Below are 22,641 nucleotides of genomic sequence, written 5' to 3' on the forward strand. Positions count from 1 at the left end.
GGCCCCCTCGGCCGCGCAGACCCGCGGCGCTTCCGCTTCCGGCCCCCCCGCTGTCGTCATCAGGGACGCTTCCGGGGCGCGCGCCACCCCTCCTAGCGGTAACAGAGGTGCCGACGTAAGGAGGGGGCGCGGGGAGGCACCTGAGGTACAAAGCGAGCGAAAAAGCTAACGTTGCGTAAGGGCAGGTATGTTTATTTCATGAATACACCACCGCCTTCCACAGGGTAGCTACGGAATGTTGTACGCCACTGAGTTTCAATACTGCAGCTCTGGAAAGGATACAGCCATAAATATTTGTGTGCCACAAGCAAGAAAACCGTTACATTTAACAGAGCGATTTACCACAGGGAACACAGAGTTCATGAAAACGCGTTGAGCGTCTCTAGTTTTAATTCTTAGTATTTTCAGAACTTCTGCTAGTAATTATCTTCGTTACTACACGTTACAGCGGTTAGCGATGTATCTACACACTATATTTTTGGAGCATTTCTTGTGATCTTTGCAGTACTTTGCTGTCCATCTCCGTAATCCTGTAAAGCGTAGAGGTGCTGTATACCAGGTACATTTTAGAAGGTAGTTTTTAATCACTGTAATTAAATATTCAACAAAGAACATATTTATCACGTAACTCCCACTAGCAAAAAGTTTCCCCCAAAAATTGTTTTGCTAATGTAAGAATATACCAAAACACCAATCACACAGATGGTTATAGCAACAGTTTAAAACAAGGTAATCCACATACCGAAGCACAAAGAGTATAGTACCACTGCTGTTTAAAATGTGCAAGTACTGTTTAATGACCTGAACAGAAAAAAGCACAATATAAAACTCACTATCATCACTCCTCTATCCCACTGCAGCTCGTGGCTAACCATATACTGTTTAAAGGAAGAGTGGCTTCTTTTATAAATAATGTTTTGATAGCATTCGAGAATTTAAAAAAAAGGTACTGTCATTGTGTATTTTGCTACTATAAATATAATGCTAGTATGTTGTGTTTCAGTCCCTGGTTTTGCAGAACCAGTACAGTTTGTTCACAAGTAAGCCGACGCGTGTGGGCACGTATTTGCAGTCCCCCAAGAGATGACAACATTGTGACACGTTCGGCTTTGGATGAAAGCACGCAGCTGCATACACGAGTTATGTCCTAAGCCACTGCAAATTGTAAGGAGAACTGCAGGGTTTTATAGCATAAATAAATGGAGCTAAGGAAATCAGTTATTTTAAATTGCTTCAAGATAACAAAATACCGTATTTTATGTAATCTCACAGGAGCTTTAGAAAATCATAAAAGCAGAGAGTTGCGTTTCTATAGCATGATACGTAGAACTGTGACTTAGCCTCCACTAGCCTGAAAGCAGCACCACGCAGATGGTCACTGTCTCTGGGCGAGGAAGAGTCACACAGTTTTAACTGCAAAAGTGACAGAATGATATTGTTCAGTTCAGAGAATGACTGTTCTCCCGTTTTCTTTGAAGTAAGATTTTAAAAATACAGCAGTAAGTCTAATAAGATGGGGAGGATGCTGAGCGGACAGCCCAATCACATTAAGATGACTCTCTCTTTGATCTTGTAACATGGCTGCCGATTCCCTCACTCAGGTCTTTCTATAGGACAAGAAAACACTTCCAATGTGCAAAAGAGGAGAGTGGGACAAGGCAACTCCAATATGTTGTCTGCAACTGGTAAAGACTGCTTTGTATCTCAAAACCCAAGGGGAATTTTTTTCTGGAGGTTGAGGGAAAAATTGTTGTATCAGTTGTTTCCAATTTGTGGAAAAAAGTATCTTTACAATAGCAATGAATAAATGGATGATATAGAACAATTATTCTGAAGTAATGCGAGTGAATATATGTCACAATAATATTTAATAGGTGAAATGTACTGACACAGAAAATTAAAAGCAAATATTGAATATATTAATATGCAAAGTTTTGTTTGTATTTTGAAATTAACTATTTTTGTCGTGCCTCAAATTCAAATATAAGCCTTACAAATATCCATAGCCTCTGTTATAAATTAAATGAACTTCTAAACAATACTTGTCAACATTCAAATCTCAATAAACTTTGGCAGCTCTTTGGTAAATACTTATAAATATCAATTAACAAAACAGTAAAAAGGGAGTGGGGAGGCTTCCAGCAGGGAGCCTCTTTTTTTTTTTTTTTTTAAATTCCACAAAGGGGAACAGAAATGAGAGAGCTCCCTAAACAAAAACTATATCCAAGATTGGTATATTTTAATGAGATTAGTAGCTCATCCTTCTTTTCTCTGTCTACTCAAATACTATTACATCAGGATTTTAATAAATTTCAGACAATTTTTTGTGCTCTACCATATATACATATCCAAAATTTATACACAAACAATAGTGGCTGTTTACGAGTAAAGTTAAGTCTCAGTGCATTTGACAATTAATTATTGCACACAGAATAATCTCAAATGCCCAATTATTCTACTGGATAAATGTAGCAACAAATATAACCTCTTATATTTTCGAACATCTATCTTTCTGTAAAATCTTGCGTTGGTGACACCTTAGGTGCCAAAGAAGTGAAAGGATCTGTGGGGGATCTGTTGCTGGTTATTCTTGATGGTACAGGAGGTGCAGGTGGTCTTCTTGCTGGCATTGTGCAGAAGCAATCAGTAGAACTTTTATTCCAGTCATTGTCAAAGTTAAAGTCTGAACCAAGAAAAGTACTTTGTTCAGTGCCCAGCAAATCTGGACATCCAGCTGACTTCCTGGAACTGATTCGCTTAAAATCTGGAACACTTTTAGATGGCTTTAGCTTTACATTGAAATTCTCCTCCTCATCATCGAACGTTACCCATCCTTTTGGCTGTACATTTTTTACCATGAGAGATTTACTTCGCAAGCAAAAAGTGTTTTCAGATGCATCAACAGAAAATACAGGCTTGCTTGTATTACAACTGGGGGGATTTAGAGAAGGGAAAGGATCGCAAGCGGCACGTCCTTCTAGTAAATGTGAAGTTATTTTAGACTCTTGCGTTCTAAATGGGTTTCCAGCATTAGGAGTTCTTTCAGTGAATGGATTTGTGCAGTTCGGTCCAGTAATAAATGGATTTGGAGAGCTGCGCGTATGTTCCTGGGACGTGTTGAAGGTTGGAATAGGAGGCGTTGCTGGCATGCAATTGACAGTATTCAAAATATCAGCATTTCTTTGTGTTGCTGAAGGCAACTGTATCAACTCCTTTTGGTTTGAAGTCGGAACAGGTGATGTTCGAACAGACGTCTGCATCTTTGACACAAGCAGCTTAAATGACAAATCTTCAAAAGGGTCACTGTCTAACTGTGTTTCGAGTTTAGTGCCGTATGTTCCATTTGTTTTAATCTGGAAAGAAAACAACGTGCTTAGTAATCATGTGGCTGGCTGTTTTAAGATTATTTCTAACTCCCCATTTCTCACTCTTCTACGAGAAGAAAAGAAGCTCTTGGGCTTAAACTGAAGCTTCAATACAATTCGGTTGTAACTTGCCCAATGCACTTGTAGTAGAATGATTGCTTCTTTTCTGGAAAACACTAACCCTTAACCTCTTCTCTGAAGAAGATCCTACTAGTTGGTAAACACAATTTTCCCCCTTGTTGGTTGAAGCAACTTGAATCTACTTCATGCAGGTCAGAATCCTAGCCAAAAGCCCTAGTGGGCATTGTATAAGAAAATCTTTAAGAAACTTGCGAAATGATGCTGTATTCTAAACAAGTGATAACCCAGCACAAATATGAAATAAAAAGCTCTAGGTTTCATTGAGAATTTATAACACTGATGTTACAAGCAATATTTAAGCATCACAATGAAAGGAAAAATTAGTTTTATTAGTATATGCACTTCAGACACTTCTGTGTAGACATATGCATCTGTAGGCATCTCCAGTGCTTCTTGACACGTGAAGATACAATCATCAGTTTGTAATATTTTAAAATGGCAAGTTATCATTGTTTAGAATAATACCAAATGGAGAAGACAGAGTTTTCTCCACAGAACTTCTCATCTTTAAAAAAAAAAAAAAAAAAAATTCCTGTTTTTATCAATTTCTTCAAACAACAATGCAACTTTTATACCTTGTAACAACTGTCCAGAAAGGTAGAATATCTACCTTTGTTCAAGTCATCACACTGACAGAACAGATTTTGGAGCTTCCCCTTATTAAACAAATGCAAAGAATTAAAAAAATGCAAAGAATTAAGCTTAAGTTAAAACAGCTTCTGAGAATTCAAATTTCGCAAACAAATTTGTCATTTTAACACATCGCCTTAATATACCCAAATAGTTTGGATATTTAGCATGAAAATTCTGTGAACTAATGTTTTGTTGAACCAGGATGCAAACTAAACTATCAGCTAAAATACAATATTATTATAGCCTAAGCTCAATCTTTAAACCTCTTGTTTTTACTGTATTTGTTGTGAATAGTTTGAAGCATGTCTCTACATATCCACTGCCTAAGCAGCTATGAAAAATTAGTCTACAGGCTTTAGAGACTGTCAGGAATAATATTATAAGTTTTTCCCAATGTATCCAATATAGCAATTTCTTTTAAAAAATTGCAGTTGTAGCTTGAATTGGTTGGCAGGAGAAATGGAGTATGCTGGCAACAATGCATTTGCTCTGGTGGTTTTTTTGAAACAACAATGTTGGTTACATGCATCCCTGGTACTACGTCAGAGAGTTTCTAAAATAGATGAGGCCTAATGTTACCAAACCATAAATAGAGGAGTTCAGTGTTGGTATTTTGACATGTACATAGTAAGTGTTTTGGAAAATACTATTAAAACAAAGGCATCGAGTAACTGAGGGGGGAAATGTGAAAAATTGAACTGTAGAAAGAATATAAATCAAATGCAGCTTGGCACCAGCTGGTTAAGTTCTGTGTTCATTAACCAAGTTATCAAAAAGTACAAGATCCCAAAGAAACTATGAATCCCAGTTGCTCTAGTATTGTAAATAAAAATGTGCTCTGAATAATTCTGGAACCAAATGCTTTTAAAATTGTAACAAACAGTATATTTTACTTTGGGTAATAGTAAGTTCTCTGTTCTTTGAGAAATGTGAAATATGGGTTTTATTTTGAAAAAACTTTGTTAGTGCAATTGCATCAGGATTTATTTGTATTAAAGAGAAATGTTGACTGTAACACCTACTCATTTTTTTCCAAATAGACTGAGACCAAGAGATTCAGCAGTGACTAAGCAACATACGCGAGGTTCCAATTGTTTCATAAAAGATGATGAAGCAAAATATTTGCTATGGCACTAATAAATACAGTTAACAGTATCAATTTTAATTGCATTATGAAAGGAAAAAGCAAACTATGGTATGACAGTCAATTCATTAATGTGGACAGGTGATTTTTAACGTGGATGAGACTGCAGATGTATGAAAACAAGATTCATACATCTTTTCTGCTTGAATAGATGGAGACCACATACAAGATTGGTAAATAGTCAGATACCTGTTACCCTGATGGTTGCTCCTGCTTGTGAAAGAGAAACAGACATCAAAGGAAAGAAAATTAGGAAGAAAATCCAAGTAACAAAGCAACCTCATGTTAAAAAATACTTTAAGTTTTCACAAAGCCATTTTTTGAGATATGAATACAAACCAAAAATATTTATTACACATCATATTTTAAATTTCTGTTGTATTCTATTGTAAGACGTATAAGCTTTACCATTAAGAGTCAAAAAACCCAGCTCAAGCCAATTCTAATGTTATTTCCATACAGACATTCATTGTGCAGCTGATTGTGCTGTTTTTTGAAGACTTATTATAAGAATTTGACTATTGATGGTCTAATTCTAACCATCTATTAACATGAAAAGCACTATAGCCCTCATTCTGGGAACTGTGTTGGTATATTACTCATCTAGAGTAACAGCTTTTCAAGCTGAAAAAAAATGTAAGACTTCTCATTCAATCAAAAACCAAAATCTCCTTAATTTACAATAAATAAAACTATTTACAATAACTACTTTTCTTTTTTAATGTATTGCTTGGTAATCTATAGTCCTGAATATTCACACTGTATACAAGCAATTATTTTTATAAGGAGGTATTTAGGTTCTTAAATATCATAATCAAGCTTTGAATCAAAGGATGGGCTTGGAATCCACTACCTCTCAAAAGACTTTGTATTTATTTAACGACCTATTCTCAGAAAACTTCATATTTACAAATGATGATCAAGAAATGAAATAAAAATCATTTAACTAAAAAAAGGAAAAAAAAGGAAACTGAAATAAAAAAACCCTAAGCTGAAGGCAATAATTGAAGCTCAAATTGGGCCTTCCTTGGGATTGCACAGCCTGTGTTAATGAAATAAATCTGATTGCAGAGAAAATTATAGCTCCCTGAACTAGCCTTAAACAATCTGGTTTCGATATTGTTAACAATATAGCCACAACATTATACAGCTCAAAAACCTGTTTACAGTGTTCTTGAGCATATTGTTGGTTGCTGTGTATACTCACAGATAAATGTAATTTTCATAATAATTTTGAAAGAACTGCTTGCACCTCTTTCACAAAATGGTCAGTAGTAAAATGACGTTTAGGTATGAGGCTTTCAAAAGTGACACAATGCAATCTGTTTCTATTCACAAAATTGGTACGTTCTCAAGTACCTTATGCCTCCATGTATATTCTCTGCTGGCAACACTTCATACTTTCTAACAAACTACAAAAAGTCCTGATATTCTATCTGTATGTTCAAAAATATCCTTCATTTTTTGGCCTAAGTTTCCAAAATGAAAAAAAGTTAACGGGTAGAGAGAGGGGTTCAGCAGAAAGAAAGGAAGAACATTTAAAGATTTTTCAATTAGAATTCTAAATCAACTCACTGAGGACTGCATTTGGCTGCTTCATTGTGGTACAAAATAGGTATTAACTAACTGCGTCAGTGAAAGCAGGCTTCAGATATAGGGATAAGGTAAAAATCTAAAATACTGATGAAAACTTACATAGTCATAAATATCCACAGCTGAGTTTATGTTTAAAAAACCCCAAACACCAGAAAACAAAACCACAAATTTACTCTTGGTAAGAACTGGGCACAAATCCATCAGCTTCAACAAATTTGTGCTTTTATTCAAGTAATGTATTATCTGGCCTAGTACCTGATACCGTAAAAACTAACAGCACTGGCCTTTAGTGAAGAAGTTTAGCCTTACGTATACAGAAATGACACTGAAAACCTACTTCTGCATTTTTTAAACAGTAGTAAGAAACTATGGCTTTTCCTAGAAAAAGGTTTTTTTTTTTCTTTTGAAAACAACACTCTAAATGGTCCCGGAGTACAGAATATTTATGTTACAGTATTAAATTTTCAGATTATTTTGATGTGTTTCTATATTTTAATTGACACTGGCAAATGGGAGAAATGTATTTCTATTAAGTATCTATCAGTATCATCTTCCTGCAATGAATTATCATCAACATAAAGCACCACATCATGCAATCTATAAAGCTTACTTTATAATCAAAACCTGTGTTAGCTAGTTACTATACGGTTTAAGTCATGCATGTGTCATTATAAAATTAAATTTCTTAGGCTGAGTATTTTTCCATACAAAGGTGTCAAATGACAACATAATTTTAAGAACAAGCTGTTCATAAGTCTGTCATACAAAATCTTAAGTTAAATGTTTAGTATTTGAGATGTTAGTTATTCACGGACAATACATAAGCAATTAAGTATTATCCTACTAGAGCCTGATGATCTTTGAATCCAATCTTTTGACCTTTATTTTTGTTTGTTTGCTTGCTTTAGGAGTTTCTCGCAAATCTACAGCATTCGGTACGAGCTGTGTTAATTTACATAATGAAAAAACATATATACAAGGTTTTTTTTTACTTACTTGCTGCTGTGAAGGAGCAGATTCAGAAGGCAAACTGTGAGATGATCGGCTACGAGGAGGCGGTTGTGGGGGTTCCAGACTTTGTGGGGCACTTGTTTGAGGTGGATGCGATGCCACAGGTATGAGAGGCTCCTGCATCCTTAGCGCAGGCAGGGGCTGAGTGGTGGGCTGAGCAGGTCCAGCAGCCTGAGGCTTTAGTGGTTCAGGAAGCAATGGTGAGCCTGCAAGTATATTTGCAGTGTTTTTCATTGTAAAGAATTGTAATAGAAATCTTAATGGCATGACTGAGAGAACACGTGGCTGTGGAAGCACCAGACAGAACTGCAGAAGGGGCTGTAAGAATGGCAGGTGTTCATGGCAACTAGATTAGAAGTCATCAAAAGCTCAGCCTATCTCCATTAAAAATTATTACTATAGATACAAAAAAGAGAACAGAAACCATGTCATTCTTAAGTGTACTTCAGTTGTATTTAAAAGTATTTTGGAAGTCACTATTATAAAATGTATATTTTGATATTAATACAATTTTTAAAAAACCCTTTAAGTTTAGGAAGTGGCTTTGAGAGTCAAACATAAACACTATTCCAAATATTATGATTACAGAGCAACCGCTGCAGAGAACGATCCAGTGATCAGCACCTATGATAGGACACACCGATGTGCCCAGACCAGAACAGAGCAATCTGATCAAAGTTTCTCTTTATGGCATGAACTCTGTGGGTCTAGATCTCCTCTGACTGCTGCCTATTATCTGATACGGGTTTACAATACTTGTGGATGATCAACACTAACAGAAACTGCCAAATGGTACTACGTTCGGGAATCTTAATCTCTAGTGAAAAATGAAGACATCTGTTGAAAACAAAGCATTCAAACCAGAGACAGTACCTCTTGACTGAACAGTGACATTTATATTTAACATCTAAAGTACACTTACCCCTTGGTGGTTCAGCTGGTTTGGTTTGAGTTTCAGGTCCTGGTCTTCCCCCAGAGGGACGGACATGGCTTTGTGGTGCACTAATAACTCCAGCTCGAGGTGGAACAGTCTGACATAATAATTGGTAAAAAGAAATTATTTTAGTTCTACTTTGGATCTGTAGTCATCTACTGTTAAATGATTCAGGATAATTAGGACTCTCTGAAAAATAAATTCTTTGATAAGAGTTGCTGAGCTCATTTTTTATGCACATATAAAAGCAAAGAATCTATTCTCAAAACATTATGAGGGTTCAATTTAAAGCAAAGGATTTTTACAACAGTTTTCAACTTTATATAAATATTTACCCGTGCAACACTGTTTGAAACTCTCATTATTTTGTTAGTATTAGCAAGTTAATTTTACCTAAGTCTGTGAATTGTTGTAAGCAACAAAACCAACAACTACTTTATTTGGCGATCTTGAAAGGACACATTGATAACTCACTGTCAATGCAGACTATAGACACTTTCTACCTTTTGGGCTATAATTATAGCCTGCCATTTGCAAACAACAGCTACAGTCAATTTGATACAGTGAAAGTCCAAGATATGCATAAAAGACCATGTTTGTTCTTTTCTCTGAAACTTAATGTTTGCTAACTGTAAGGTAGTTACTCCTGTTCCTCAGCAAACAGTATTAATGAAACACACATTCTGCCTCATCTGAAGGCTGGAGTCTTCCCAGCTGGAACTTGCTGGAATAGAACTTAGTATGGTGAGAATGGAATTGCTCTCATAAAACAAAATTTAAAAGTCTACATCAGTATTTGAAGAGAAATAGGAATCTATTCCAGATTACAACTGAAACTGAATGAATTACAAACACCACAGCTGAAAGCTGAATGTAAAGTGTTAGAATAACAATGCTAGATTTCAGGAGGAAAAAAAAAAAGATCATGAGGCAAGATAGTTTTTAAGATGTTTCCTCTAAAATTTTGTGTACTTGGTATATTCTGACAAAATCTTAGTAACAGTGGATGTTCTAGAAATGGTTTTCAGAGCAAACCCCATTACACAGCTCTCTACACAAACATGATTTAAAAACAAGCAAATAAATGTCACCACTGCAAAACAAGTATCATCCTTGGTTTTACTTTTACTAGATGTATGTACTCTACTTCGAAGACTTTGTATAATATCTGATTCATTATGCTTGGCTGAGTCTGTTTAACCACTTTCTAAATGTTTTAAACCACTTAACCTCCAAAATATCTGTCTTCTCTTTAATCACCAAGATGCATTTTGTCATTTCTTTGAATATTCTGAAAGCAGGCAGAAGGCTGGTTGGATTAAATGCCAAAATGTATTTTTAAAAAAAGAGATACATCAAAAAGGAACAGAAGAGAAACAGAAAGGAAGTCTGAGATAATCCTCAGGAGCACCCAGTGGGAAGTGGCGCCTGCCGTGGCTACTGTCCCTGGTCCTGAAATCCTGGAAATGCTGCCCAAAAAACAAACTGCGAAAAAGGAAAGCAGCAGTATCAGTTAGGAAATCCAAACAAGGGTTGAGCTAAGGCTTGAAAAGCCAAGCAGATCTTAGGAAATGTTTTTTTCAGACCTTCTATTACATTTGTTCGTTGTGGTGGGTTTTTTTGTTTGTTTGGTTTGGTTTGCTTAGGTGTTTTTTAAAGAAAGTCTCAATGTCTGCAAAAGAAGAGATGCAGTCAGCTTTGTCTTGTCAAATTATGCTGGCGATTGCAGTACTGTGGTCCTTTCTAGAAACGGGCAAGCAGCTCTAACTGTCGTCCAGCCTGGGTGTTGAGAAGCACAGCACAAGAGAACGGTACTACTTTTTTTCCATCTTGCTCATATGAACAAAAATTCTTGCGCTTATGCCAATTCCAAGATACTGGTGGAGTCTCTCCTGTACGCCCATTTTTTTTATTGAATTATTTTGACTTAGAAATGGCAAATCCTATGCTTGCTCCAGATTACAGAAAAAAAAAAAGAAGCGAGGCACATGGTGATAAATGAATACATTCTGTCCTTTGTATACCAGGTCTTCTTTATCCAAATTTTAGAAGAGGGCATTTTACATTTCTGGGAAAATAACAAAAAAGCGCAAAGATCAAGAACTGTTCACTGTGAGAATCAATCTCTTTGAGAAAAATGAATCAGCAAAAAGTGATTCCAATGGTGGCTCTCAACAGTAGTTCTTAGTGGTTTCACTATTGTACAAAAGTACCGTAGAAGTGGCAATCCCAGTAAGGTACAACTCCTTTAAGCTCTACAAGAACTCTGATATCTCTGCACAGCTGGCAGCGTTCTTTTGTTTCTTGCTCATTTAAAAGGTGGAAAAGGACTCTACAACCTTTTATAAAACAAAATTATATGGATTTAACTTAAAATCTTGTTGTTAGCTGCATCTTATTTTAATGGCTTCTTCATACTCTCTCTCTCTCTCCTTTGCAACAATTAGTCTATTACTTTACCTGAAAGAAAGATATGCATCAAAGAAGAGATGCCATATTTGTAGATAGGTCAAAAACCTCATCAGTATCTATCCCACTGACATTTATGCAATCAGAATGCTTTTTAGCCTTACTAAAGACTCATCTCTCTGCTCTCCATCCTGTCAGTGTCGTCGTGAACATTATCCCAATGAGAAGAGTGAAATGCCTTAGAGAAGGAAAACAGAGTTCTCTAATGACCAAGAAACTGATAAAAAAGAGCCAGCTTTTCCTGCTTTTTAGTCTATAAAACATCCAGGTATGAAGACGTACGATCTAAGTTGAAGAGCCTGGAACTGCCACAACAGAGGGAACAAAGGAAGCACAAAGACTGTAGTTGCTGTAGATACAGAAAGAAAAAAAAAAAAAGCCCTTCAATGCTGCTGCAAAAATTCTCTCTGAAATATGCTGCAAAGTCTAAAGAATTATCAACAAACAAGACCATTTCTTAGTACTTCTTTAAGATGAACTATAGCTGTTAAAACACTTTCTCCTTCCCTAATGCAAGGCTCCTACTTGCTGCTGTTAGGAGAAATAAGGCAGATGTCTTCCTTCTCTTAATTTCTTGCTTGTAGTGAAGCATTAAAGCACCCATAAATCCTTCATTCAGTTCCTTCAGTTCAGTTTCAGAAATAATGAAATGCAGAACTAATGTTTGTTGAAATAATTGAATGTTTCACTTCTATGTGAAGACCCTTATAAAAATTAATTTTTAAAACAAGGTACAAGATTCCATTACATATCAAGTAATCACCAATAATACATCAGCTGCCTATATAATGCATTAACTGCCTGCAAGCAATTAACTGCCATCAGGATATACATTTCAGCACAGAAGATAATACATCTTATCATGCCAAATCACCAACGTAGTCAAGAGGAATATATAATACAAAGAATAACTTTGTACTTTGCAGTTATTTGAAAGTGGACATAAAATGTGGTATTATTTGGGAGCCTATGAGGTGACTGTACAGAGTGCAAAACAATGAAGTCATGTCCAGTATATATATTCTGAAGTATTTTTAGTCAACAGACAAGAATTGCTGAGGGAATTAACTCATATAAGCTGTAAAATGACTAGTCAATTTTGCCAGTTTCTTACATCTGTTATGACTTACAAAAACCCACCACCAGCGTAATAAACTGCAGAAACTTAGGAGGAAAATTATTTTAAGACAGAATACCTACCGGTCTGGTTGTACCATATCCAGCACTTCCTGCACTTGAAATTCCAGTTGAAGGTGGAGGCTGATTACGAACTGGAACAGATATTAGAGATCGCTGACTTAGAACATATTTCAAAATCAACTTCTTTCTGTAGTATAATTAGTACAAAGCATGTATCTGTATTACCTAAGTTATCTTTTCTTTGTGTTCCAGGACTTTTTTGTGCTTTGAAGCATGGAAAAAAAATTACATTAGCTTTGTTAGATAAGCTACAAACAGGTATTATACAGCAACGGTACATTATCACTAATGGAAATGGGAGCAAAAAGACATTAGTGATTTTTTTTTAAAGTTGTTACATATTGAAGTCTATCCATCAGCTAAGCTGTTACTCTAGCACACTCTTACTCCATGGCACATGTGAAGTAATTTGACCTTTCTAATTACAAATTAAGTCAAATCACCTATTTGTTGCAAGCTAAAGACACCCACTTGTACAGGTACCCTGTGTTCTCTTATTGTGCTAGAAGAAGTTGTTTTCTTTTGTAGTATATTCTGCAAATATTCTAACAGCAGTCTTTAAAACAACATGGACTTATGTAACATGCTAATTCAAAAAATCATGCGATCAGAAGAGCGTATCTGTAATTATACACGGTTCAGCAATCTACAGGGTCTACACCAAAGTTCCTGAACCTACTCTCTTTGTTTATGGAATAAATGTATTACAGCACCAACCTCAACATTTACATGCTGATGCTAATGACAACCTGGTATGCAACATTCAAGTTGTGAAGTGCAAGATAGGAAAAAATTACCTTTACCTCAGACAAGTGCACAATTTGTAACAGGCAAAGAGGTTTAGGATTCTGGCTTGTGTTTCTGTTGCCTGTTTCCCAGGAAGGTAAAATCACCATGTCAGTTACAGTAACTGGAAGGAATACTCTGTGGTACATAAGACACTTAGTTTATCAAATCGGCTTCCAGTTGTCAGACAACCCTGCTTTCTTAGAACCGGTTAGAATGGGTTCTGGGTACAGTTCTCAGTAATGCAACTCGTACCCTGAGCAACCTGGCGCCAGTTTGCCCTACTGTGAGCAGGGGGTTGGACTAGATAACCACCAGAGGTCCCTTCCAACCTGAACTATTCTATGCATATAGTGATTTTGCCAATTTAGAAAAATGAACCAGCAATATAGCCAAAATTAATTGTAGTATACAGGAGGATATCTTGACTGTGACTATAATAGGACTTTTATTGCCATACCTATATTTGCTACAAAGGGACATGTTCCTGAGGGGATAGGAAGAAACCCAAAACCATGACTCTGCTGACATGGCTAAAACAGGACCCATTCAGCACTATATGCATATACCCCAAGTAGAATAATGCAAGAGAAATGCTTCTCATAGATGTATGTCACATACATTTAGGTATCAGAATCAAAATACCTACACTGTACTCTTTAGAAAGAAAATATTAAATTATAGACTAAATTATTTAAATGGCAGTTTCTCTCCCCAAAATATATGAACGTACATAGTTCTTTATGAAAATTTAGGCTTCCTAGAGTCCTGATTTAGTTACAGGTATATTTACTCTAGTTACAGGTATTTACTCTAGTAATCAGTCAGCTACAGCTTCCTCTGAGAGTCAGCCTTGAAAGCATTCTTCTCGATTAGTGCAGTCTAAGTTTTCACTTAATTTTTCATAAATGAAGGCTGCCTTCTATAACAATTCACACCATCACTGAAAAACAGGAAGCAACTTGGCTGTCTGAAAACTATGTTAAATAGAAGAAGAAAGATCCTACACAATAAATACCTTCATGAAACCACCTTTAGTATCACGAGGGCAATAGTATTACTCAGGTATTAAATTAGAAATCCGTTTCTAGAATACAAAAATTGTTATGTTACCTTCTACTTCTCTCCTAGCTACCCCAGGACTGGGAGGAGCTCCAAGACCTTTTCAGAGAAAGAAGAGAAGCTGTACATTGCATAAGAAAAGCAGTAGATTGAGAAAGTAAAACCAGAAAGAACACTGCCACAAGACAGCTTTACATAATTTAAAAATGGCCTAGCTAGATTGTAGTTACTTGTAGGAGATAACTGTAGCAGCATGGGGAAACCAGACCGATACAAATTAGAGATCAGCCAGTATGATCATGTTTAGAAATATGCTATTATTTCAATTTTACATTACAGTTGAAAGATAATTTCATGTCTTCAGTATTCACTCTCCACAAACTTTTGTAAATTCAGAATGACATTAAATGTCAGTCTTGAAACTCTTCTAAAGCAGAGCACATACCTATACTCAAATACTTGAAAATAAACAGGTACATCAGTTACACCCTGCAACATTAAGTCTGCTTCCTGCAGTTTAGGAGAATACTACGTAGTATGTTTCTGCCAAGACTACATTTGAATAAGCAATTTTGTGGAAGAAATATGTTTCCCACTTTATATAATGTATTGTATCCTACAGAACTGTATCATTAAGTTATCTCCGAGCAGCACTCTGTACTTGGGAAAGCTGTATCAACTGGTGCACAGTAGATGTTACAGTTCAGATTGAGAGAAAGAAGATTTTCAATCATGCATAACCATGCTGAATTATTTTATTTCTGCAATATGATCAAGCATATACTGGGTCCATAAAATTGTACGGTAAAAACATGGCAGGACACAGATAACACTAGACAGTATGCAAGGAGAAGTCCTTAAGGCATGCGCATAGGAAAAAGTAACAGTAATATCTGGCAACTCTGGCGTGGCTCAAGTATACAGGAAGGAAAGGGAGCCAGTGTTCAAGAAGCCTACCTTAAAAGCAACTTTTGCCTTAGCGATGACACAGCCTCATGCTTTCTCATCATGTGCCAATGTGTGGTATCTGCTCAGGAGCTCTCTATGATCGGGAAAGAGTGCTGTGAATTTTGTCAGATATGGGTGGAGGTGTCACTCAGAGTAGGAAGAGTGAAGGTTGTAGATGAGGCTGGTATGCGATTATCTCCAGAGATGTCAGATCTCTGGTTTGGCTGAACATCTGGTTCAAAGATGTTAAATACTGGCATGTGTTATATATTTTGGGTGAGTTCCAGGCTCTGCCAATTAACATTAGATTTCCATTGCAGAAGTTTCTGACAGAACTTCTCTGTGAGAGAAGCAGCACTGAGGAGGGATGAAGAGCAAGCGTTTATAAGGAGGGGACGCAGGAGGAGAGCACTGCCCGAGAACATTTCATTGCTTTCAGGTACTAGCTCTGCCCTTCTCCCATGCAACCCAGAGGAACCCTGGGGGAGAAAAGAAAGTGGTAACCTGTAGGCTATGAGAAGCCTGCCTGCTAACTGGAGGAAAATAAAGGGAGGTGGACAGCCGCCCAACAGAGTACAGGACACTCCTCTGAACCCTCTGTGGTTACAGAGACATAAAGCTAACTGTTCATCTCAGAGTATTAATGGAAATGGACACAATAAAACCTCTTCAAGAGCAGGGAACTAGCCTGTTCATTTCACAGATCTTCTGCACTTTCCCCTCCCAAAGCTCAACTCGGCCCATACTTTGGATAGGTATTTTCAGGATGCTTTTGTTAAGCAAATCTTGTTTTATGCAAGATGATTAATGAACTCCTTTCAGGAGAAGGAAGGCAGAGAATCTCTTTGACCACAGCACATAGACACGTTCCTATGTTGGTGCACCATACAGAGGAAGACTTCTGTGCATGAGGATTTTAAAAGGTTTTGCAAATTTAAAAATATTCATTATATGGCAGAGAAAGGGCATAAAGGTCAAATACCCCAAATTTCACTTACTAATAATACTCTTCAACAGTGATAAAGCAAAATTATGGTGCTGTGATAATGCTATCACAATTGGCATTATAGGAAGATTTTAATCTTAAGGACAGTCACAAAATGTATATCTGAACCTGAAACACATTTTTGGGTCTCATTTTAAACTGTTACTGTAGCCTGTATATAGCTTGAAATCTCTATTGCAGTTTGAAACAGTATTTTGGAGGTAAAGATATCACATACTTGTTTTAAATAGTATTTTAAGGAAAGGGGTTGGATTTATACAGAAACAACCTGTAACTTATGCCCCGACATCCTTCAGACAGAACTGCATGTTTTGCAAAGATTACATTTACACATCAGCTTCATGGAAAATAAAGCAACCCCAACTTCTCATAAGTAAAATGTGCATATATATGCACGTGTGCGTGTGTGTGTATATATATATGAAATCTAGGCCATTTGCCTACATTTGAACAATGCATTTACTGTTTTAGCATAAGGCTTCTTGTTTCCTCCAGTACTGAACATTCCTTCTTCAGCAAGAAAAGAAGAAAGGTGCTCTTCCCCATATTTAAAAATAAAATAAACCAATTAAAACAAGTTTTTTCAAAATGACTGCCATATCCTAATGCACCTGGACAACCTGAACTCTGCTCTGCACAAAAAAAAAAAAAGGGGAAAAACAAAGATGTTGAATGGTTCTTGCAAGGCTAAGTTTAATGAGTGACTATAAATATCAGTGTACACTAAGAAGTACTTGCTGCTTGGGTGCATGTATTTTCATAGCTTAACATACTTGCATTTCTTTTAACGTCAACTTTATTACTGTATTTTCTAGGTTTATTTTATTTATTTGGAGGATAATCACAGTGAAAATGTAATCCATAATGTAACCCAAATTATTGCATATACTGAAAATCCTGTGCATTCTCTCAATCTTAACCCCATTTTAACAGTTTAAACTGTTATGATAAAATGATATGATAAAAGACAACTATAAGCCTTTCCTGCATTAAGCAGGAAAAGTCTGACTAATATTATTAAAGGGAAAAAAAACCCCAAATATTTTTTAACTTCAGGTAATTAACAATTAGCAGCCTTTATAATTTTTAATGTTCTGTAAGAATTTACTCTGTAATGTATTAAAAAAATCTGGGGTAAACAGAGTGCAACATTTTAATTTTTAACTATAAACAACTGAGAGCTTATAAAATCCTCAGTGGAAATCTTTTGTATTAGCAGGCGAAAAATCTACACTTTGCAAACTCCTGCAGTGAGTACATAGCCTTTTTTCCTTGAATTCTCAGTTACTTCTGATGTAAAATATGACCGAACTAAAAAAAAAAAAAAAAACAACCCAAAAAAACAAGACACCAAAACCAACTTAGATGCCCAAATCCAGCTCCCATCTTCAAAGCATACTGAGCCATTGGAAGAAATGTTATGGGCATTGAAGGGAGTGAAGCATTCAGGAAAAAAAAAAGGTTAAAACACATGAGCATAAAAAAAGTAACATTTAAAATGCACAACATTTTAAAGACACGATCAATGTCACTTTGCATGTGCTACAAAAGTCTAAAAACAAAGTTTTATATGCTTATACAGTACACAGGGATATTTTCACATTGCTTTAGGAGCCTGCGTTCTAGGTAAGAGAAACAGATGCCATTTCCCCAAGCATAGTAACACACTATGACATTTATGCTGCTCTAGTCCTGTGCTAGCTTGCTCAGAGCTGAGCTCAGGTACTGCTGAAAAGCAAAGCATTATGGCTCATAAATGTATGCCATGAGTGGAAAATGAAGAGGATAGAAAAAGTGGGATGAGCTTTTGGTCAGAATAATATATGAAAAAAATATACTACAATCTCTTCAAAAAGATTGCATAAAAAGCAACTTTTGTGCAAGTTATAGTTTTTTATGGAAAGCTACGTTGGGAAAGAGGGTAAGAAAAGGCTAGTCTGGCACAATTGAGACAAACTAGGCAAACAGGATTGTGTCAGTGCATATAAAACTATATAGGACTGAAGTAGTACAATGAATTACATCTCTCAGATGTTGCACGTTGTGTATAAACTGGCTATTTTCTAAAACTTAAGCATTTTAACTAATTTGAAATATTGTGCCTTTGGCATAATAACCTCCTCCTCTCAACTGTATCTAAGAGCCATGCACATCTCTGCCTGACATCAGAATAAGTTAGCTGATATTTACAGACTATGTAAAATAGTTTACTTATTTTCTGAGATTGGTCAAAACTTTTGAATTATTTTCTCAAAAAAACCCTCTTTCCTACCAACTGAGTGGCAGTGTCTGAAAAGCCATTAAGAAAGTATTTCAGAGCCACTAACTATTCCCACTCTGCCCCATGTATTAATGAGCTGATTTAAGTCCAAGCAGACAGCTCAACTATGAAGCGTGTGACAAAGGAGGACAAAGATTACTTTCAAGAAGAGTCACTTCTGAGAGCATGTGAGTTGTTATTACATGCAAAACCAGATCAAGCTGGAAAAAAACAAAACTAGCCTGAAGGGTTGATAAGGCCCTCAGCATTAGCAAAAGGGAAGGAATTAGGGGAGAATTATTTCAGGATTTTGTTACTTTGTAAAGGCCTGTAGCTCTCCAGTGCCTTCAAAGTAAGTGAATAAACTCCTTTGCTAGGTTTGTGTTTCTGAAGTACACGCTAGTTCCAAGAACTACGAAGGATGTTTCATGTCTCTAGGAAGGGCTTGGGAGCACATTTCAGCCCCGGAAACAGAAAATAAACTACCCGTATGTCAATGTCCAGCTTAGAGACAAATACAGCTCAGTGATTTGGAGCTCTGTGTTAACTGGTGGTCATCCGGGGGAAACTGGGCCAGACCAGCAGTAGTTTCAACTTGAACAATTAATTAATGGATAATCACTGCAAGCAGCTACAATCACTATGCATTTTACAATGCTCCTTGTCATGGACTGTGAGGAAAAAAACTAGCCTTTTCACAACTAAAGACAAGTTTCCTCTTTCACAGAGAAGTTAGCTGGGTATATTTTGACCAGGACAAAGTAATAAAAACCTGGAACAACTTTAATCTCTCTGACTACAATGTACCAACTTCTGGAGAAATATTTTTTCACTAAAAAGTCAAATGTAATTCAGAGGGGGATACAAACCCTGAGAAAGAAATTACATTGACATTCAAGAATTACCCATTTTTATACTTTTGATCATCATCATAAGTATTGGCACAACAAACCACCATAGTAGTTTTGCTACGTAGTCACATTCGAAAACAATTAAAATCATTACCTCCAAATTCTTTTCTAGCAGGTGCAGGACTCCTACCGCCTTACAGAATTTAAGAAATGAACGCAGCAATAATGAAAAATATCAGTACAGTAAGAGGGAAGAAAAAGAATGAGAAAGTTAAAAATGACAAGGGTCAGTTTGTTATTAACTATGTTGCCCATATGCTTCTGAACATCCAGTTTCTCTTAGTGCTCAATTGTTTACATTTTCAGATGATCCAGATGAACTCTACATTAAAAACTTGGACATGATAAAACGCATACATACTGATGCCAAAATTAAAGGAATATAAAATAATGAATGTATGAGATTACTTGTCTTTTACTTTAAAAATGAAGATGCTATAAAAATGAAAAGGTTGAGTAAACGCTGCTGTAAGAAGCCCACATTTTTAAACTGTGAAAATAAGTTTATAAAAATTTTAAACTTACTCACTAAGCAAAGACAATAATATTTAAATGGTACTGAAAAATGCTGTTATTTGCCATGCTGTTATTGCTATTAAATGTACCAACTAAACATTTTAGTGAAAAAATGGTATGTTCCATTGAGCCCCAAAACAACAATACAATATGTAGTTTGGATGTGGACTTCAAAGTTCATCTCACAGACTTGAAACAAAATATTCCTGACCACCTGATAGACATCACCGCATTACCTGATGGTGGAGGCGGCCTCTGTGGTGGAGCAGGGCGCGCAGGAGGAGCAACAGGGCGAGGTGGTGGAGGACGCTTAGGCTCCAAGCTCTGAGAAGACTCTTTCTGCTGGGTACCAAGCTGAAATTCAGCTGAAGATCGTGACAGAAAACAATGCAAAAATTAATCACTTGTACATTCTAATCACAGTAGAACTTTTCTAATAGCAAGTTATTTTCACAGAGAGGACAGTCAGTCCCCAGCCCTGGAAAGAATGACACACAAGTTTTTGAGAGAGGGGAAACAAGAGGAATAAACCAATGGTGAAAAGAAGCAGACTTCCTAAACCAAGATTTTTGTCTCATATGCTTTAATCAGTATATACTTTTCATGGAATCCTGAATATTCTTACAAATTGCAGAGTTCCAAATTCTGATTTTGACCCTTATCTATGAACTAAGTGCTCTGGAAAAATTGTTACAAGGGGAATTCTGAAAGCATTTTAGCAGTATTTGTGAAGTTAATCCAAATTACATTGAAATAAACTGTTCTAGAAGCCATTCCAAACACTGTAATTCTAAATGTTCACTTTGTCACTAAAACAAAGTTGTGTTTAAACAGAAGCTTTCATATTATACACACAATTTACAAATCTACTGATTAAAATTTACATATTACAGCTGATAGGAGCATTAATTGAAATGGGCTGTATTTGAAGAGTATAACTGAAGTGAACTAGGATTATATGACATATTGCGACAGAATTTTTGAACAGAGGTTTTAAACTAATCAACTTAAAAAGCCTATTAACCACATAACTTTTTGAGATGTCTCTTTCATGATGAAATGCTAAAGAACTAGAGCAAGTTCGGTAGTTTGCAGCAGCGTAGATCAGTGGACAGTGTACTGAGACTCAGGAAACAAAGCTCTTCCACTGCCCATTAGGAAAACTGACACGCAAAGAATGAGGTGATTCGCCCAAGGCAACTTATGCGTAAAATGCTAGATAACGACAAGAATAGCCTTTTATATCAATCTAAAAGCTCCATTAAAAATAATCTGTAAGGTAGTATTCTACCAGTGGGCCATACAGCTGCCAGATTGTATAGCAGTAATAGAGGTAGTCGAGCAATGTAATACACACTGTGTGTGGAAACAGGTGGTCCAGGAGTTTTTGATGGTGCTCGGCTTGGTCTCACGGGGAGGGTAGGTCCATCTGACAGCGTAGGGGATTGACAGGGACTGGAACGTGGTGAAGAGCTTGGAGAGGTTCCAAGACCAGAGCTTGAAGTTGGCTGTAGATGCTGAGGAAGGATTTCTTCTACTTCAGCACTATAGTCATCAATGTCTCCTGAATAACAAACCCCACCCCAAAAAAGAAAAAGCACGTAAAATAAAGGGAACAATAGTTACTTATTTTAAAAAGTGGGGAAATTATAAACTGATTCTGGGCATGGGATTTTCTGCAAAAAGCCCTCAAGTTCCAAGGAATTAGCTCAACAACTAAAGTATGATTCTTGCATCATAAAATTACACAGTAAGAATGCATATGTATTCAAACCAGTTGAAAATACTCCAAACGCACGATTTATATTATAGATATGTGTTACAGGTAATTACAGTAGTGTGGAAACTGTAATGTTGCTTAATCTAAGAAACAATTAGCTTTACAAAGGAGACCTTTGCAAAAATTATTTCCCTGGTTTGCAATAGATGGCAAGCTTCACTCATCATTCTTCAGAAGGCGGGGCAGGGGATTTCAAGATACCTGCTATTTGTAATACCTTCTGTTTGAAAAGGCAGAATGACGTTTAAAAAAAAAAAAGGTTAAATATGGATGTGCCTTTAAAAAGTAAACGGTCAATTTAGAATATTTTTATGTTGATATTCAAAATGTCTAAAACAGACAATTATCCCATCACACTCCAGTAAGACCACAGTAATCCTTTCTTCCATAACTTCTAGGTTTCTCTCCCTTCAGGTACATGAACAACATACAATGTTCTATAGAAGTTCCAGCTTCAACTCTGCTCTGCTCACCAGTAAGAGATTAATCAGGCTGCTATTAGATATTAACTCTTGATTTAAGAGTCTTGCGGGATTTGAGATGTCACATTTTAAGGGAATCATACCATTTCATGTAAGACTATTAATAAAATCAACCAATCATACAGGCGTCTGAACTGTTAAAGTCCTGCTTCCTACCTGCATGGAAAACAGATGAAGTATCTTATGACACTGAGACTAACGCAAATTCCAACTTTTCATACAGGTTTCCCATATCAGTACCCTCACCGAAACATATCTTCCTTCATGAAATACCTGTACAAAAAAACCTTAGTCTACTCTTTCCAGTACACATAGCTGCCATCTCTTTTCTTGAAACTTTTGCAACGTAGGGTTTGCCACTAAGGAGCTTGGATAGAAAAATCAAAGCAAATGAGCT

General features: G+C 36.4%; 1 protein-coding gene and 1 long non-coding RNA gene across 14 annotated transcripts in view; one reads left to right on the forward strand and one right to left on the reverse strand.

Moving 5' to 3' along the window:
- Positions 1 to 64: 64 nt before the first annotated feature.
- Positions 65 to 8,804, forward strand: LOC148055717 (uncharacterized). Its single transcript, XR_015704589.1, has 3 exons — positions 65 to 185; positions 7,788 to 7,994; positions 8,479 to 8,804. It is a non-coding gene; the product is annotated as an uncharacterized LOC148055717 (long non-coding RNA).
- SYNJ1 (synaptojanin 1) overlaps positions 172 to 22,641 on the reverse strand; it is a 67,292-nt gene continuing 44,822 nt past the window's right edge. For 2 of the 13 annotated variants that reach the window (XM_087756547.1, XM_087756541.1), the window contains exons 24-33: positions 21,340 to 21,546; positions 20,219 to 20,347; positions 19,561 to 19,599; positions 14,393 to 14,440; positions 12,659 to 12,697; positions 12,494 to 12,564; positions 8,813 to 8,921; positions 7,876 to 8,096; positions 5,473 to 5,496; positions 3,218 to 3,353 (exon numbers count right to left, since the gene is read on the reverse strand). In XM_087756547.1, the coding sequence (XP_087612673.1) occupies positions 5,476 to 5,496; positions 7,876 to 8,096; positions 8,813 to 8,921; positions 12,494 to 12,564; positions 12,659 to 12,697; positions 14,393 to 14,440; positions 19,561 to 19,599; positions 20,219 to 20,347; positions 21,340 to 21,546 (884 nt within the window). In that variant the 3' untranslated portion in view covers positions 3,218 to 3,353; positions 5,473 to 5,475. Of the gene's footprint in view, positions 3,354 to 5,472; positions 5,497 to 7,875; positions 8,097 to 8,812; positions 8,922 to 12,493; positions 12,565 to 12,658; positions 12,698 to 14,392; positions 14,441 to 19,560; positions 19,600 to 20,218; positions 20,348 to 21,339; positions 21,547 to 22,641 lie in introns of all 13 variants that reach the window. The other 11 variants (XM_087756534.1, XM_087756544.1, XM_087756548.1 and 8 more) reach the window with 8 other exon arrangements.

Source organism: Nipponia nippon, unplaced genomic scaffold, assembly GCF_047370975.1.
Source record: "Nipponia nippon isolate SJK-2023a ecotype South Korea unplaced genomic scaffold, ASM4737097v1 scaffold_2, whole genome shotgun sequence".
In the NCBI taxonomy this organism is placed as follows: Eukaryota; Metazoa; Chordata; class Aves; order Pelecaniformes; family Threskiornithidae; genus Nipponia; species Nipponia nippon.